Source organism: Pempheris klunzingeri, chromosome 18 (assembly GCF_042242105.1).
Source record: "Pempheris klunzingeri isolate RE-2024b chromosome 18, fPemKlu1.hap1, whole genome shotgun sequence".
Classification (NCBI taxonomy): Eukaryota; Metazoa; Chordata; class Actinopteri; order Acropomatiformes; family Pempheridae; genus Pempheris; species Pempheris klunzingeri.
The window spans coordinates 8,401,917-8,419,032 of NC_092029.1; the positions used below are offsets into that span (position 1 = coordinate 8,401,917).

The window sequence follows — 17,116 nt, forward strand, 5'->3', positions numbered from 1 at the left end:
CCTTTACATATATTTGCTCCCTTCATTACTAATACCAGTTTAGCTGTCTAATGTGAATCTCATGACTTGCACTATTTCAGACAGACTGTTTAGGCTTCTGATCTGAATTTACTCTAATTTCATTAAAATAACTTACGATATAATCAAATTTTTCTTTCCCTCATTGTGTAGTTTGTCGAACAGAATAAAATCGTATTTGAGTAGAAAAGACAAACTCAAAATAAAAATCTTGAGATTATATACCTGTTGGTATATAAATTGAGTAAATGAATTTTTATTACACTTTTGGATTGTTGTTTATGACAGAAAAGCAGTAAAGTACAGATTTTGCAATGCATAACCATCTTAAAACAGAAAATACAGCAACGCCAGTGTTTCCACTTAGTGTATTCACCAGTACACAGGACTTCATGTTGCAATCCATCGGGGTATGAAAACAATGTTTGAATCTGAAGGACTTTGTTTTGCAGAGTATCCACATTTAACAAGAATTCCTTTTTTAATTTTTTTCCTGTCGATCTGACCTGGCTCATTCATGAAATGTGAGCTAGTGATGCATAGATGATGCAGATGATTCCCCAATCTGTGTTCATGGAATGCAAAGAGTCTTAATATGTACAGTAGATTCACAGTAACAGCACAGCGACGCACGGGGAGGGCCGTAAAGTGGAAATATTTGAGCTCAAGTCAATTCAGTAGCTCAATCTGGGAGAATACTGCCTCACTCATAAAGCACATCAATGAACATTTTCTTTTCTCCTTTGTGAACCCAAATTTTGTTAATTTAGTTTTATCTTATGATTAATATCTCTCACTTATAACAAACCACAAACATGGTCGTGACTTGTTGTATATATACACATACATACTTACATACTGGCATATCGCTACAGTAAATCACTTGTAAAGAGGGATTACATTTATTACATGTATACAAGTTAAACACATGAAATGGAAAGCAAAATTTTAATTCGAAAAAACATTTCACAAATGTGTCAGTTTGTGTTGTTATCATCACAATATAAGCCAGTTTAGGTTAGATTGGATGTCTGCCAGGAGACGAGCAATGACTGATTCATTAGTTCTCAATTAAAAACACACCGGGATACTCATTACCCAGCAGCCTGTGAAATGCTTAAGACTTAATACATATATGTTACAAATAATGACACGGGTACATGTGGTCATATGCATACATACAATAGTCAGGATTTGCCCACACAGAACAGTGAACATTCAACATTCAAAGTCCTTACAATACATTTATACTGAGAATGTCAGCACACTCATGTGTCCAAACAATACCCTTTACATAGTTTCATATTATAGTCACAGTTTTCCAGACATGTTAACAGTATTTAGAGCTACGTGAAATTCATCATCCTTGGTTTCTCCCCTGCTTGTTTCCCATTACAGTAGGTCAATCCAGATGCTACAGTGATCGATGGTGATGCCACAAACTCCACACACACAAATCTGCATATCACATTTAATTAAAAAAAAAAAAAGATGGCCATTTTATTTTTTTATTGATAGTTGGAGGTGTTACAGACTTTCTTCTCTGCTTATAAACCTTATGTAACCAGTATGGTGTTGATTTTCTGTGTGTGTGCTTCTACATGTTTGTATGCATTTGTATAAATTCTCAAGCTGCTTGCCTGAAAGTCTTTATAGCTGTTCATAATAATATTTCACCATGAAACAAAAGCCAGAATACTCAGCGGTGCCAGGAGACAAATACAAGACCTGTGAAATGTTTAAGTGTTGCATGGAATACTGCAGTCAAACATGAGTTTATTGTATTGAGATAAGAACAGATAATAATGCAATAATACTTATTGTTATAGATCACGTTTTAATGGGGATGAGCTGTTTATTTGCATTTCATATCCCAGTCTTCCTTCTCCCAAAGATAATCCTCACAACAAAATCTTCTTTCCTCTCTTCCTTTTTGTCTTCACATTGTAGGATCCCTCCCATCGTCTTCCAGTAGATTGGATCAACTCACATTTTGCTGTATTCCAGTGTTTCTTCTATTAGACTTTTATGTTTTTTTTCTCTTTACTAATTACAATGTCAGCTGTTCTAAGATCTCTAACACTTGTTCTACCCAGCAACTCCCAATATCTCATCCTTAAATACAGGACACTGGGCTTAAGACTGCAATTGGAGCACTCATCAAGATTCAGCTTTTCTACCCTGGTAAAAGCCATTTCATCACTGCAGAAAAGTAGCGTTCAGTCGTTAAGCATTCATTAACTTAATTTTTATTTGAATGTAACAGACTATTTTGCTCTAATATTTGCCTCTTGAAGGGAAGGAAAGACTGCAGGTGTGGGGATGGCAGCAACAGAGCAGGATCAAAAGTTGGAAATGGAGTCTGATTTTGTTCAAATATTTTTCATTTGTAGTTTCATTGCTATAATGCTACAGAAATATTCCTATTTTAATTGGGATTTTTTTTTCTTGGTGGAGGGGGGGTGAGGGTGGGTATACTTACAGGTTTTGGGGGTGTATTCTTACATTTACTCTGGTATTTTCCTCTTGGAAGGAGGCACCAGGTGTGCAGGCAGGTCTGATGGTAGTTCATGTCCCTCCAGTTTCACTTTTATCAGGTGATTGGCCAACGCAAACTCCTCGTCATCAAGCATCCCATCCTTATCGATGTCTGCCAGCTTCCAGATCTTTCCCAGCACTGTATTGGGCAGTTTTGACTTCACCATCTCCTTCTTGGCGTTGGCTCCCGTCACCTTGCCGTTGACAGGGGACAACGTGTAGAAAATCTCATCATATGCGGGTTTGTCACGCGCAACGACCCACTCTGCCTCGTCGATGCCTTCGCCGGCTCCTTCGCCGTACCCGTGGCCAAATGGGCCGTCCAAAGTGCCATCAAATGCACCGCCCTTTACAACTGGGTTGGGTCGCTGGGTTTCTTCTTGGCGGACCAGGACCATTAAGCGAGCGATGTCACTGGCCAGCATGTCATCCACTGCCTCCAGGAGTTTGGGTTTCAGAGGCTGGAATTTGTTGAGATCCTGAGCTTGGAGTTGCTCCTGGAAGAGATAATCCAGAAAACAAAAAACAACACATCACAATTGTAGGTCTCACCCATCTAAACCTCTATCTATATATCTAAATTCTTTTGCTTTACCTGCATCTTCTTCAGATTAGGAAAATCTCCAGGTGATATCTGATGCTCTCTTTCTATGCGTTTGTAAATATCTCCCAGGCTGGCGATCAGCTCTTTCTTTTTGTTCTCCTTCCCAAACACAGAGGGCATCTCTTTCTTCAGTGAGCTGATGATGTATGCATGGACCTGCATTGTGAGGGTAAAAGATGCTCATGTACATGACAGAAAATTTACTAGGACACCAAGTCAACCTCTTTATAGTATTTAAATTTATAATCCTTCAGATTTCAGTTCTGGTTGATTTGGGGACAGCTGTGCTTACTGGTGGTGTACACATGTATCTGTTTACATATATCGATGTAGCTTTGCTTGAACTGCAGTAAATATGTTTAAAATGCTGGTACATTTCCTGTGAATGCCTTGATCACGTGCATGCCATTTGCATCCAACATGAGAATGGCGGACCCCACCACTGAAAGCTTTACTCTACATAGAGAAGTAAATTATATGGTGGAATAAATCCCATAACTAGTATCAAAACTCAGCTGTGCACAACATGCAACTGTGTTAAACATCTTCTAAAGTAATAAAGAACAGAAATTCTTCAACAATGAAGAAGTTATAAAGAAAATCAAATAAAATGTGTAATTGTTGGCCAATTTGTTAAATAAAGTTGGCCAATACTTGCATTTTCTTTGTGTTTATCATTATCCAGCCTTCATTGCTATGATTCTCACATTATTCATTTCTTTTGGTTGGATGTTAGCTTTTGATAAATGGCTCAAATACAACATCATAAGCAGCAGACTGTTGCAACCCTTGAGTCTGGGGACACTTAATACTCCTTTAACCAGATCAGTCATACAGTAAATCTCTCAGAATACCTTTGTTGACATTTGTTTTTAATATTCAACACAAACTAAACACGGCAAAAGTAATGGGAAAACCCATATTTGTTATGTTGCTGTGGTGATATGCACATGTGTGTTTCCCTGAGTGTCCTTGAAGCTCATCATAACACACACACACATGGACACGGACACACAAACGCACACACACACACACAAACGCACCGTATCTACTGTCAAAGAGGAAAACTTCGCTCAACTCTCAGTTTGATAAATCTGTCTGTGTTTGAGTGTGAGGCACATCCTCTGTGCTTCCTCGAACTGCAACAGGCACTGACAGTGGTGGCCTCTCATACCTGACTTCCCGTCCGGAGAGGAAACAGGAAACAATTCACTCAGAAGAGAATAGCCTCATTTGTCTGGTTATATTGGGTCTGTGAAAGCAACAAGCTTTTTCTGTCAAGGTTAACAGCTGGACGGAGCTGGGAAAGCGAGTGAGTGATGGGAAGAATCAATAGGAAGCACTCACACCTGTGCTAAAATCTTAACATGCCACTGTCAAATAATGGCTAGAGCCATATCGTCTTAGGTTTTACATGTCCAGAGTTCTGTTCAATGTTTTTTTTTTCCTTTTTACAACCACCACTATAGAAAATAATTCTACGGACAGATGGATTCCCACATAATGAATCACCTCTTGCTCCTGTAAACTACAGCCGAGTGGGTACGTCCATGTCTTCCACTTGTACCTTACCTTCGCTAGTCTGGCCCTCTTGATCAGGTCGTTGAGTTTTCTAAGTGCTGCGTTTCTCGGTAAAGACTGAATGTCCTTGAATAAGTCTTGCTCCTCAGCTTCAAACAGCTTCCGGTTATCAGGGATCAACAGAGGGTGGGACCAGAAGGAACCAATGTAGACACGGATCACCTGTCGGAGAGGGAGACGGTCAGAAAATCAGCTGTGGGTGGGACCAAAATAACGTAAGAGAACACATAAAGGGCACAATCCAGCTAATAGCATTACATTTTTGGCAATTTAGGGCAACGAACGAGCAACCCCTTTGATTGGCTAACATGAGCAATTAATGGGCCTTTAGATTACAATGAGACACCAACTCAAACAAAAACAAACTTTTCCACAAGCAATTCAGTAATTTCCAAGGTGATTACCACACACTCTGCCTATCTCAGTTTTACCCAGTCTCTGACTTTCTGCGCAAACTTGGATCTTCTGGCAACAAATATTAGAAAAGATGATGGAGATCTTTCAACCTCAACTTCAGACTGGTTTTTTACATTTCTTGTGTACTGTACCTCAGGAGTGTTGACTATTTTCCCCAGCGACCACATCAGGGCACCGTACACTCTCATCAGCTGCTGGGTCTCTATCTGGTCAGCCTTGTTGAGCACAACCCTTGAGAAAAAAAACAACACATGACAGTGACCCTTGTGTCTCTTTTGTCTAGAATTGGATAGGTGTGTAAGTGAAGCAGCTCTACAGTACCTGATCTTGTCTTCATGGTTCTTCAGGGCTTTTATCACTTCTGAAAACTCATCAGAAATGTCCAGTTTGTGGGCATCAAACAGTAATATGATCCTGTCCACTCGCTCTGCAAACCACTCCAAGACAGCCGCAAAGTCATAGCCTGAGACAAGAATGAGGACATTGAGATTCCAGATGTAGGACAGGAGGGTTTCGATAAAAAGACAATGTAAGAAAAATAAATGGTTAATTGTGTAGAAATAGCACTAAAGACAGGCGTTTAAATCGTGGTGAACATTACTGAAACAGTTCATCCTACTTTTAAGTGCAGGTCAATCCGCTGAGCTATAATGACAATGATCAACAATATCTATAATCCATCAGCCATTAACCCCAATTGTGATGTTGCAATATTCCCAAGAGAAAACCATTACAAAGGCCTCCGGTCATAGAGGAAGCAATAAGAAGGACGCCCATATTACAACATGCTGAGAGAAAAGAATGTCTGTTTACAGATGGAGGCAGTGCTGCCAAGGTTTTAAAACTAAATAATGATGGGGAAAAAAGCAAAAACAGCATAAACATGTGGACTGTAAAACATTGGTATTTTACTGCCGCACTTATTGTCTTATTTGCTATAGAGGTGCTATGTAATCATGGACTTTGTAATGTAATCATGGGTGAGTGAATGAATGGGTTAATGCCTCCATAAATTCCTTGATAATGCATGAGTAAAAAACTCCACTATTAGGTCTGTCAGCAGTAGTACATCACTGCCTCCTTTGACTTTCTCACTCAAGGACGAAACTGACTCTTACCTGGAGAAATTCCACAGTAAATGAGATAAGAACAAAGAACAAAGGACAGAACGAAGGATTAGTGAGCTGAAATTTCCAACCAACACTGAAGGACGCATACGAGATGTAGAGTGAGTGGTGAACCTGTTACAGCTGAGTTTACAGGACAGTTGGTAGTAGGTGGCAGCTTTATGTTAATACACTGAGTTTCATTTACATGGATTTTGTGAACAGCTGTGTTTGAGCTTTTTTCTCACTTCAGATTACAAAGTAATCTTATCATTTATAATCTACAAGTCTTGCATATAGTATTATCGCTTTGAATTTACCTCAGTCCAGCTCACACTGGTCTACCTTCCATGCTTACAGGGGGTCAACTCCACTATACAGACATAGCGTTTTACATCCTCACTGAACTGCTGCTTTTGCTACTACAGCTACACTGCTGTTCCTCGCAGTAGAGGAATAGTTCATTTTCAAGGTGAATGATTTCAACAAGGGTTATTTGTTAAACAAAACTTCTCTAATGTGAAATGTTAATGGTAAAGCTCCTTTACCAAACATTATAAAAACCATGTGATCTTTCACAACAAATGAATGAATATCCAATCATTCATCACTGGGATGCGAGCAAAGTTTAGCAAGAAATTGGTTTTAGCTGTGTCTTTCTGTTCTGTATGAGCACAGCTGAGAAGAGACAGAGGGCACACTGCTGCTGCTGCTGCTGCTATGGAGAGTTAAGATAGCAAAAGATACCTTGACATTTTGAATTTTAGTGGATTATTCTTCACACAAAGCCCTTTTCACATGGTGTGGGGAAAGAAAAACATTTTAAGTGTAAAACTCCACTATTGCATTGTGCAACCTGCAAGTTTCTGACAATTTTACCATCTGTAGAGCAAAAAATAAGTCTGTCCTACAGTGGTGGTAGTCAGAGGACTGCAAATATACAATTAACGTTTATTTTTGCAGGGGTCTAGAATACCAACAATAAGTTTATGTCGAGATACATCAGTTTCATGTAACTAATAACTAATGTAACTAATATTTTGGCCTGGGATGGCACTGGATTAATGGGGTAACAAAACTGGGGAGGACTCATATTATGGGGAGCATGAACATACTAAGAATATTCTTTTCAGTTGGTCCATCACATTATTCTGGTTTACAAATTATATAGATTTTGGTGATGGTGGCAGAAAAACGTTCATGGCCGAAAGGATTCCTCCTCTGGAAAACACCTTTATCCAAAAAAAATGTTATTAAAATACATCCATTAGTTCTTTCCCTCTGGGGTTAATGAATCTAAACTTCACGGCATTTGGAAAGTAATTTAATGTAAGTAAAATTTAATGTTTTGCTCTGCAAAAACCTGCAGGAAGCAGACACTTTTGCTGTTTGTCCATGTAATTAATCTGACTAAAATACCCAGTAAACCCAAGGCTGTTTTCCTCCAAACCATGTGACAAGACTCTGGTGAAGAGCATTTAACGGTCCATAAATTCTTCAAAGTATCGCTTTAATTAGCCTTTGTGCAGCTGGTTGATGCCCAGGTTTATTATCTACAATACCTCCATAAGGACATCTATGTAGGCAGCTATAGCCTGACAACTCCTCATCTGGACGCACAGACACAGGCACAGACACAGACACAGACAGACACAGACACACAAATAAATTCAGATAATGATAAAACATAGTGAAAGAAAAGTAATAAGCAAAGAATGAGACACACAACATACAGATATGCAACTTATATGTGACAGTCAATAAACAAATGGGTGGAGGTGAATTAAAAAAAATGAAAATGAACACACACACACACACACACAAAAACACACACACGGTCCCCAGAGACAACACAGCTGTGCCGACTCAGTAGAGGTTAGCCTGAATTTTTTTATACCTAACAGACAATAGTCGGGTCAGCAGGGTTTGGTTTGACAACATGTTCAGTGGACACTTGGAGAAACAGAAAGTAGAGCAGAGCCGATGTGCATCTGTTTCAATTAAATTACTTCCGATTGTAAACAAAATCTGAAATTCTGCTGGGCCTAACAGAGCACTCACTCTCTCTCTCTCGTCCCTCAACAGAAAAGCTGCAGAGATCAACCTTCTCGTGACAAACATTAATCCAGACCCAACCCTGTTATGAAGTAATGTGCTGAACTCAATGACCACAACATGCTTCTTGTTCTTATTTTGCCTTTGAAACCTCACGTTTACTCATATATTTTATCACATCAGCACTCTGAATTTCATAATATAGTCCCTGCACAACTTTTTGGAGACACAGGGGAAACACTGCCTAAAGCGGGGGAGGGGGATAGAAGACAAATGTGGAAAAATAACATTATCACATCATTAGGAAATCATTACATTATCATGAAAAATGGCAGTGGTGATGTAGGTGTGTGCATATCATGCCCACAACTAATCTCTGTGAAACTGATGCTACTGTAAATGTACTGTGATGACAGTCAGTATTACAAATGTCAACAGAGTTTTGATACAACAGGAAGAATCCATGTGGGCCTTACTCTGCATAAGAAAACATTAAACAGTGTAACGTTAACACATTAAACATATAACAGAGCAACATTAACACTGGTTGTTTTAATAAAGAACAAACAAAAAAGAGATAATGGACAGAGGGAGAAAAACAAAGAAAGGAATTCAAACATGGATGGATAAAGAGGCAGTGAGTGACTGTGTGGAAAGACTAAATTATAGCGGCCTTTAATTAGCTGAGCTCTTTTGTTAACGTTAGTGGTCGGTATGGCAATGCCAGCATTTAGCTTTGGGAATGCCAGCCACATATCAAACTGTAAGAAAGCTGGGAGGAAACCTTTCACACCTAAACTTCTCTTCACTCTGCATTCAGTTCAACACCACGGCTGGGATCGGTCCACTGTTACTGACAGGAAGAATAATTAAGAATCACGTAGCTTTATTTGATCCTTTTGTCATTCGATTGTGGACTGAAAGGGCGTTTTACTCGCAAACAACGTTCAGTTTGAGGAAATTCCCATGAGCTGTGCGTCAAGGGAAAAGCAACAGATGGATAAACAAGCAGCAACATGCAATTGACATACATGAGATTTTGTGTAAATAGATGTGATGAATCAAAAGGAAATGCTATTACCAAATGAAATGGCCATGTGCCTGCTTATTATATTTTTCAAATCTTCATTTACAGGAAATTCCCAGACGTAAAAGAACATATAGTATAAATAAATATAGGCAATAATTATAAATATAAGTTATAAAACATCTGTATTCCCTCTCTTAGTGCAATAAATGCACATCTACTGGCATCTTTTTTTACCATCATTTCATAAAATTCGTGTCTTGGTTACCAACATTAACATGATTAATGCATCACGTCCCCAGTGATGCTGGGGAGTTAGGGTTAACATGCTAACATTTTGTGTCTTGTTTTCATCAGCACAGCCACTATGTTAAGTACGTTGTAGTCTCACCACTATAAAACTCACTAAAGAATGACGTGTAAACAAAGGAAAATCTGGTTTTATGGCTCTCTGGAATGCATTTTCTGTTTCTGTTCAGAAATGGTTGTTACATATGGCGGTACTACCACAGTATGAAGGTTGTTACTGTAATACTGAACTTTCTTTCCGAGCCAAAGCTGAAGCATATTTAACTACTTTGACTAAACTGCAAGCCCTCTTAAATATGCAGCTCTATTTGTTGACCATAACAGCTTAATGCATGAAGAAGCCAAATGAACACTGTGTGTTTCATGTTTTTAAATACTGAGTATGCTGTGTGCATGCGTGTGTGTGCGAGAGAGCACATTGAAAGCTCATCTTTATGTCGCTGCTTCCTGTTCTTTGAAATGAATGAAGCATAATCCTCCTGATAGCTAAAAGCTAAAATAAACACACACATCCAAAGGAAATGCTGACATTGTAGTTCAGAGTTCAGTGGGACTAGAGGGCTGCAGCTGAATGGGTCCAGTGAACGAACACTGACTCATAAACACACACAGGCACAAACACACACAGGCACAAACACACACAGGCACAAACACACACACACAGGCACACACACACACGCACACTAACATAAACAGAAGAGGATAAAAGTGTGAGCGTCACGAGTGTGTTTCTCACCTCGACTAATTCTCTGTTTCTCTCCTGACAGAATCCCTGGTGTGTCAATCACACTGATGCTTTCCAGCACTGGGTTAGGCAGCTGGGCACACACAAACCTAGAATGTGTAAAAATACACACACATAGACACACAAACACACACACACACAAACAAGGACAGAATAGGAGAGTTAAAAGAAACTGGACAGAAGTGTAAAACCTTTTAACAACAAACACTGTCCAACATCAGACCCTCTTCCTCTCTTCTCCTCTCCCTCTCCCTCTCCCTCTCCCTCTCCCTCTCCCTCTCCCTCTCCCTCTCCCTCTCCATCTCCAGCTGTATAAATACTAACAGGTTAGCAGTCGTCCTCACTGTGAACCCCTCTTATCCCCACTGACAGCCAGCGTTTCTTCTGTCTCCTTTCAGCAGTGGTGGGCCCTCACAGCAAGGACACTACCACAAGAGCAAGAGTAAAGACTTTTTGGCACTTTTCCTTTTCCACAAGGATGACTCTGCAAAGATGACTGGCTGTCTCTCTCTCTCTCTCCCTCTTTCGCTTTCTCTCTCTAACACAGACAGCCATTAAAAGAGAAAAGCCTGACCAGTGAGCAGAGGGAAATTCAATCACACAGGAATGTAGAGCTGTGGTGTGGATTCTCACTAGTGCTTTCACTCCCTCTTTCTTCCCCACTCTTTCCCCTCTACGTTCACATGCTTCACCTTGGTGCGCCACTTTGTATTTTCAGCACACACACCCCCAAAGTTATCCGACGGTGTCTGCAATCAGTGCATTTCATCCACCACTTTGTCTAAGTGTGTAAGTGTGTGCGCGTTTACCTGTTGAGGAATGCATTTCCAAATGCATTCAGCTTTCTGAAGGGCTTCTTGGGGTCAACCACCAAAGCATTGCCGGGGATGACTCCCTCTGTTTCGCCGTGCATCACCGCGATGAAGGAATCTGTGGTGGGTTCGGGGCCGATCCGCATCCCAGGAAAGTCCTGCTCCAACAGGTAGCTGTAGGTGAGATATGACATAGCGTTAAACAAAATAAGGCAAGAGATCAGATGTTTTTGATCAACTATATGCCCTGTAAGAATAAATCAACCATACATGAATGCTTCTATGACTGGAATAATCCTGTCATAATGATGATGTTACCTTAGACAATGAACAATAGCGTAGAGGGTGTTGTGCAACTAGCATACTTTAAGGCCACATCACAAGTATTACATCAGTATTTGTTGCTGTAAATGTATTGAGAATTCATAACAGAGAATGCATATATATTCCTACTACTTCCAAAAACTGCTTGAGGGATTTGTAAAGGCCTCATATCAGTTGTATCACTCCTATGAGCTGACTGAATCCCAACGGTCAGCTGTAGGCAGATGTGTGGTACATCTGCAGCCTCTCATTTGAAACAAGTGCTGCAAGGCCTTTTTAAAGCGATTACGCTGAAAGGAAATTGGTCTGGATGGTAAATAGAAACTCAAAAATACAGAAAACAGGTCTGCCTTGAATTAGAAGCTGCTGGAGCAAAGATTGGGGGAATTTTGCCTTATAACAGGCTGGACGAAAGGAGCCACTGCTGCTGCAGCATTAAGTATGATTTAGGATTGTTGCTAACCTGGTGGAGGAAGACAACGCTTTCTGAGTGAGATTCTTATGGTTAATTGAGACTTAAATGGAGGTATTTTTCCAAAAATTGAGTTAAATGACCAAAAATCTGTTTGTAGGGGAGGTTGTGAGTTATTCAACCCCAATGAGCTTGGTGACCACTGTCTGCAGTAGCGATGACAGCACGACACTCTGGGACTCACGTGCAGCTGAAATTGCACAAAGTGGACATAATAATGGAGGAGAACGATTAAATCAACATTCTTCAGTGCAACCATGAGCCACAGCTGTAAATCTTGGAGTGAATTAAGTGTTCCTAAAGGACAACGACCCTAAACACATGTCAAAACTAGTTTAGGAGTTTCTAAATGAGGCATTCTTGAAGTCCTGACCACGGAGAGAACATTCAGTCTGGACTTAGAAGACAAACCTGTGGAAGAGTTTGGTTGAGCTCTATTGGTGCTGTCAAGAAGAATCAAATATGTCAGCTTCAACGCACAACTGATGGACCTCATCTGTAACTGCTGCAATGGCAACACAGCTGACTTACAACTCATATGTTTAAGGCGTGAAAGGAGGAGACACCACGCATGCTACAAAGGAAGATTAGTGTGTTTCTGTTGAGTTTCACTATCCCAACAATGTGAGGGCAGGCCGTAAAAAAGAGATTTAGGCAAAAGATTTACAGCTAAACAGGCCATAAATTTCAAGTGTGAGTGCGGGATGTGTATGAATTTTAACTGCTACCAGATGTAAGGACGAGTCCCTTATACATCCTCCCCACACACACACACACACACACACACCTTGTCAGAGGAGCCAGCAGTGCCTGGTAGAGCCATCTCTCTGCACACGTGTCTGTGTAGTGTGAGTCCTCCCATCTGTGGGAAGGTTGTGCAATGCATATGCTCGACCATGTGCATCTAGCAGGTTGTAAGTTTGATATCATATACAAACTGCGCTCTGTGTGTGTGTGTGTGTGTGTGTGAGCAATTCATAGACACAAACCAGCTCACATCATACCAGTCAGGTGTCAGTTTGAGGGAAACTTGCACTCTGGTGACAATTTGCTCTTTGAATAGCTCAGAAAGGAAAAATTTGGGACAAAACTGGAAAATCAATAATTATCAGCACTAAAATGAAGACAGGATCAGATTTCTGACCTCTGAACAACAGCCAAAGAAGAGAGACTGCATCACCCTCCACCATCTCTGCATCCATCTTAGCTGCCAAACAGATATTTTTACATCTGATGACTTTTCTAATTCAAATCAAGTTAAATATGGTGTAAATGAACATCATTATCGGGACTTTTCCTTGTACCGTTTTGAAAAAGACCTGCACTGCTCCCACATCCACAGTCTGAGCCCCTGCAGCATGAAATGAAAGCGATGCTGCGAGTGCAGCAGCTCTGACCGAGGGTTACTCAGCAGTTTGTACATTCTGCATCTTACTGTTACTGTACAGTGTCGGAGGCATGGGGCCAGGCTGCTGACCGGTGGGTGTTGTGAAAGAGTGAAAAAAAAAGAAAGAGTGAGAGAGAGAGAGCAAGAGCGGGATGTCAGAAGAGGAAGAAGAGAGATCTGGGATGTCAGCACTGTCCTGTCTTAAAGCAGGAAGTCGCTAACAGCATCCTCTCTCTGGCTTTCAAAGGCTCACTCCACTAATGACCTGGTATGCTCTGCAAGCAAGTGTGTGTGTGTGTGTGTGTGTGTGTGTGTGTGTGTGTGTGTGTGTGTGTGTGTGTGTGTGTGTGTGTGTGTGTGTGTGTGTGTGTGTGTGTGTGTGTGTGTGTGTGTGTGTGTGTGTGTGTGGGGGGGGGGGGGGGGGGGGCAAGTCGTTAGTAGTTGCCCTGTAGTTCAAAAGAGGTCCAACACCCAGTTGCTAATATCTCCCGCTGTCACACACACATACCAATACCAGAGATACTCCAGGTCATAAGCTCTGACAGACCCCTGAATATACAACATTATTTTAATTGTAACGACGTTACTGTGACAAAAGAGTAATTAGACACAAATCTGAATGTATGTAAAGTTCGGCATGTATTCGGCATCCTTCTCCACATTGACTTTAAATGACATACACACACTTGTCAGGCAGTGCTGCCTCCATATGTGCTAAGTTTGTGTGTGTGTGTGTGTGTGTGTGTGTGTGTGTGTGTGTGTGTGTGTGTGTGTGTGTTATGTTGGCCATCATATAAACTTTTTAAGGGATTCAGTAAAGCCTGCAGAGGTGTGGCTCCTGGCAGTAAGGCTGTGAGTGTTTCTGTGTGTGTGATGGCTGATCTTTTTGTTATTCTTCTCCTTTTCATATTGATCTTTATGTTTTTTGGATTCTTTTCTGTCCCATTGCAACTGGATTTTGTGCCAAGTGTGTTTGGCTCAGTGCTTCTCTTGAGTGAGAGGATGAAGTAATTCTGGGTGTGTCAGCATCTTCCCGGTGGCATCTGCCTCATGTGTTTCTGTGTGTGATTCTCCTTTCTATTTGAAACTCTTCATATGTGTGTATGTGCTGTTTTTCTTTCTCTCACCGTATGAAGCTCGTCTTGCCAGTGGAGTACTGTCCCACCAGTAAGACCATGGGCTTGTTGTCAAAGTCTGCATCCTCCAGAGCCGGAGAGTGGAACTCGTGGAACTTGTAGCTCTCCTCCAGCGGCAGGAGTTTGGTTTTGTAGAGCTTCTTAAGTCCATCACTGACGGTCTGAAAGACTTCCGGCTCCTTCTTCCTCCTGTCGTCGGTTCCAAGCCAGCTGAACATGATCGCTGCTCTCTTGCTGTTTAACTAGTAAAGTCTCCGATAGGTGTGACTGATCAAAGCTGGACACTTGTGTCAGCTTATTATGCTCTTGACTGACTGTCCTGACGATCTACAAATTTGTGATGTCCTTGGGGGGGTTAGATTCTTATCTTAAGGTCAAGCTTAAGAGAGCGATTTCCTCACATAAACAAGAGCAGCTCCAAATTAAAACTCAAAGAGCTAAAAAATGAAGATCTAACCTAATAGAAAAAACAAATAAATTATGGTTGTCCAACAAATCTAAACAAAAATGGTTAGCGATACACACATTAAAAATAATCTATAATGCTGTTTTTTCCAGGTTATATTTAACTGGAAATATTCTCAAAAAAAATTTAAAATATCTGAGCAAAAAGTATTTTGGGAAAACATATATATAGAATAATAGTTAAAGTCAGTCTGTCCTGCTCCTCTAAATGGGTGCTGACTGATGGGTTATTAATGATAAACTGAGACTAAGAATACTAAAATTCTGTCTATCAGCTAAAAGCATAAAAATTTAATTACTGTACGTTTTAATGTGAATTTAAACCTGACCCTGCAGTCTAATCATGGAGTCCATCGGTCCCCTCAGGTCCATCGGTCCCCTCAGGCCACTTCACGCTCCTGGGCCAAACAAAAAACAACGCGCTGCATTCAATGACTTTATTTTTGTTTACCAATCTATTTCAGCGCACAAACACAGCGGGGGAAAGCCTAAATCCTGCTGCTCATGCACAACATCACGTTACCGCTGTTCACTTTTCCGTCCAGGAGCTGGCGGAGGAAATCCCGAAAATGATGCACCGAGCTGCTGTCAGGGAGCTGCCGCCGTTATTGTTCACCGGCTCCCGCTTCTCCTCCTCACCAAACGGCCCCAAACCTCCTCCGGGCCGACGCTTATCTCCTTCCCCCTTTTCCCGTCAAAAACACGACCGGCTCTGTTTGCTAGCTCTACGGGTTATTTTCTGCCACTGCCCGGCGCTGAGTGTAGCAGCAGCTGATGTCCTGCGGCTCGATTTAAATGCCGAGTCGAAGGAAACCCGAGCCCGGCGGAAGTGCCCAACGGCTGGCGGCCCGTCCCTCCGCGGTCCCGCCCAGTGATGCGGAGCTGAAGCCGGGCAGGTCGACGCCATGACGGCCGAGGAGAGACGGTGGAGCCGCTGTTGGAGAGCAGCGCGCCACCTAAAGGTAAACACATTTTCAGCTTTATCCCTCTTATTAAGTTAATATACTTTACTTTTGTCCCTGGTCACTGATGGAAACTAGCTAAGCTTACATTTACTTGTATTTCTTTTGATGAGTATTCCTATTTTGTGCAACTTTTAAACTTGAAATTTACTAAATTTAACAACAGGAGCAACTATTGTTCTCTTTACTCTAGCCTTACTACATTTGACAGCCGTAGTCATCAGTTTTTGTCTTTTATTTTTATTTTTTTATCATGGAGAGTCCAGCATTGAAGAAACACTTAAGTACAAAAAATACTTAACATGTAAAATATGAGTGCATACTAACAAAAACCTCTGTTGGACATTTGCACCAGGCCATGACTCAATAAAGCTTTTCTTCCACATATTTACCAGTTTCTGGTTTTACATACAAAACATGACTTAATAAATATTATACGTATGGATTAACCACCCAACAGTATGTAAGTATAGGCAGCATTAACTTAACCTAAATCTGCTACAGCAGTAAAATGTCACTTAAACTTACATATACTTATATACAGGAGTCATTTTTCTGCATAACAAGTAGCTTTACTTTTGATAAGTAGACTGTGAGTGTACAAGTTAACTTTTACTTAAGTCAGATTTTCAATGTAGATGACTTTAACGTGTAATAAAGTGATAAAATATTTTCATTGTGGTATTGCCTTCATACATAACTAGTGTCTACGCTGTAGTTCAGTGTTAGAATGATGAATACCGTGTGTGCCGTAGTGACATGGGAGGAAATGTTTGACTTATTCTTCTGGAGATGTAATGCAAAGATCACTGGTGGTGTTCAGTTTGAGAACCAAAACAGCCGAAGATAAATTTTATATGGTTACAAATAAACTCTATAAATTCTATAAAAAATATGTTTTTATAGTGTTGATGGATATGGCAGTTAAACCAAAGAGAATTTCACAATGAGTGTTTGCTATTTGACCAGCAGATGTCTCTGTTCACTTGTGAAAACTCCTGTGAATGTCTGTAGAGGCAGGTGGCAGCACAGGACAGGACAAGAATCGGCCATGCACACATTACCTAAATGCTACTACTATTTCTAATTCTGATAATAATGACAATAATGTTATTTGTATGGTTCTAATTACCTACACTTACACTTACACTACACCTA

The 17,116-nt window shown here is 40.7% G+C and overlaps 1 protein-coding gene across 1 annotated transcript; it reads right to left on the reverse strand.

Annotated features, from left to right (window-relative positions):
* Positions 1 to 258: 258 nt before the first annotated feature.
* ehd3 (EH-domain containing 3) lies at positions 259 to 15,062 on the reverse strand. Its single transcript, XM_070849483.1, has 8 exons — positions 14,523 to 15,062; positions 11,210 to 11,386; positions 10,392 to 10,489; positions 5,480 to 5,621; positions 5,290 to 5,389; positions 4,733 to 4,903; positions 3,152 to 3,316; positions 259 to 3,053 (listed from the first exon to the last, which is right to left on the reverse strand). Exons 1-8 carry the CDS (start codon positions 14,747 to 14,749, stop codon positions 2,526 to 2,528), a joined length of 1,608 nt encoding a protein of 535 aa, XP_070705584.1. The 5' UTR covers positions 14,750 to 15,062; the 3' UTR covers positions 259 to 2,525.
* Between the last annotated feature and the right edge of the window lie 2,054 nt (positions 15,063 to 17,116).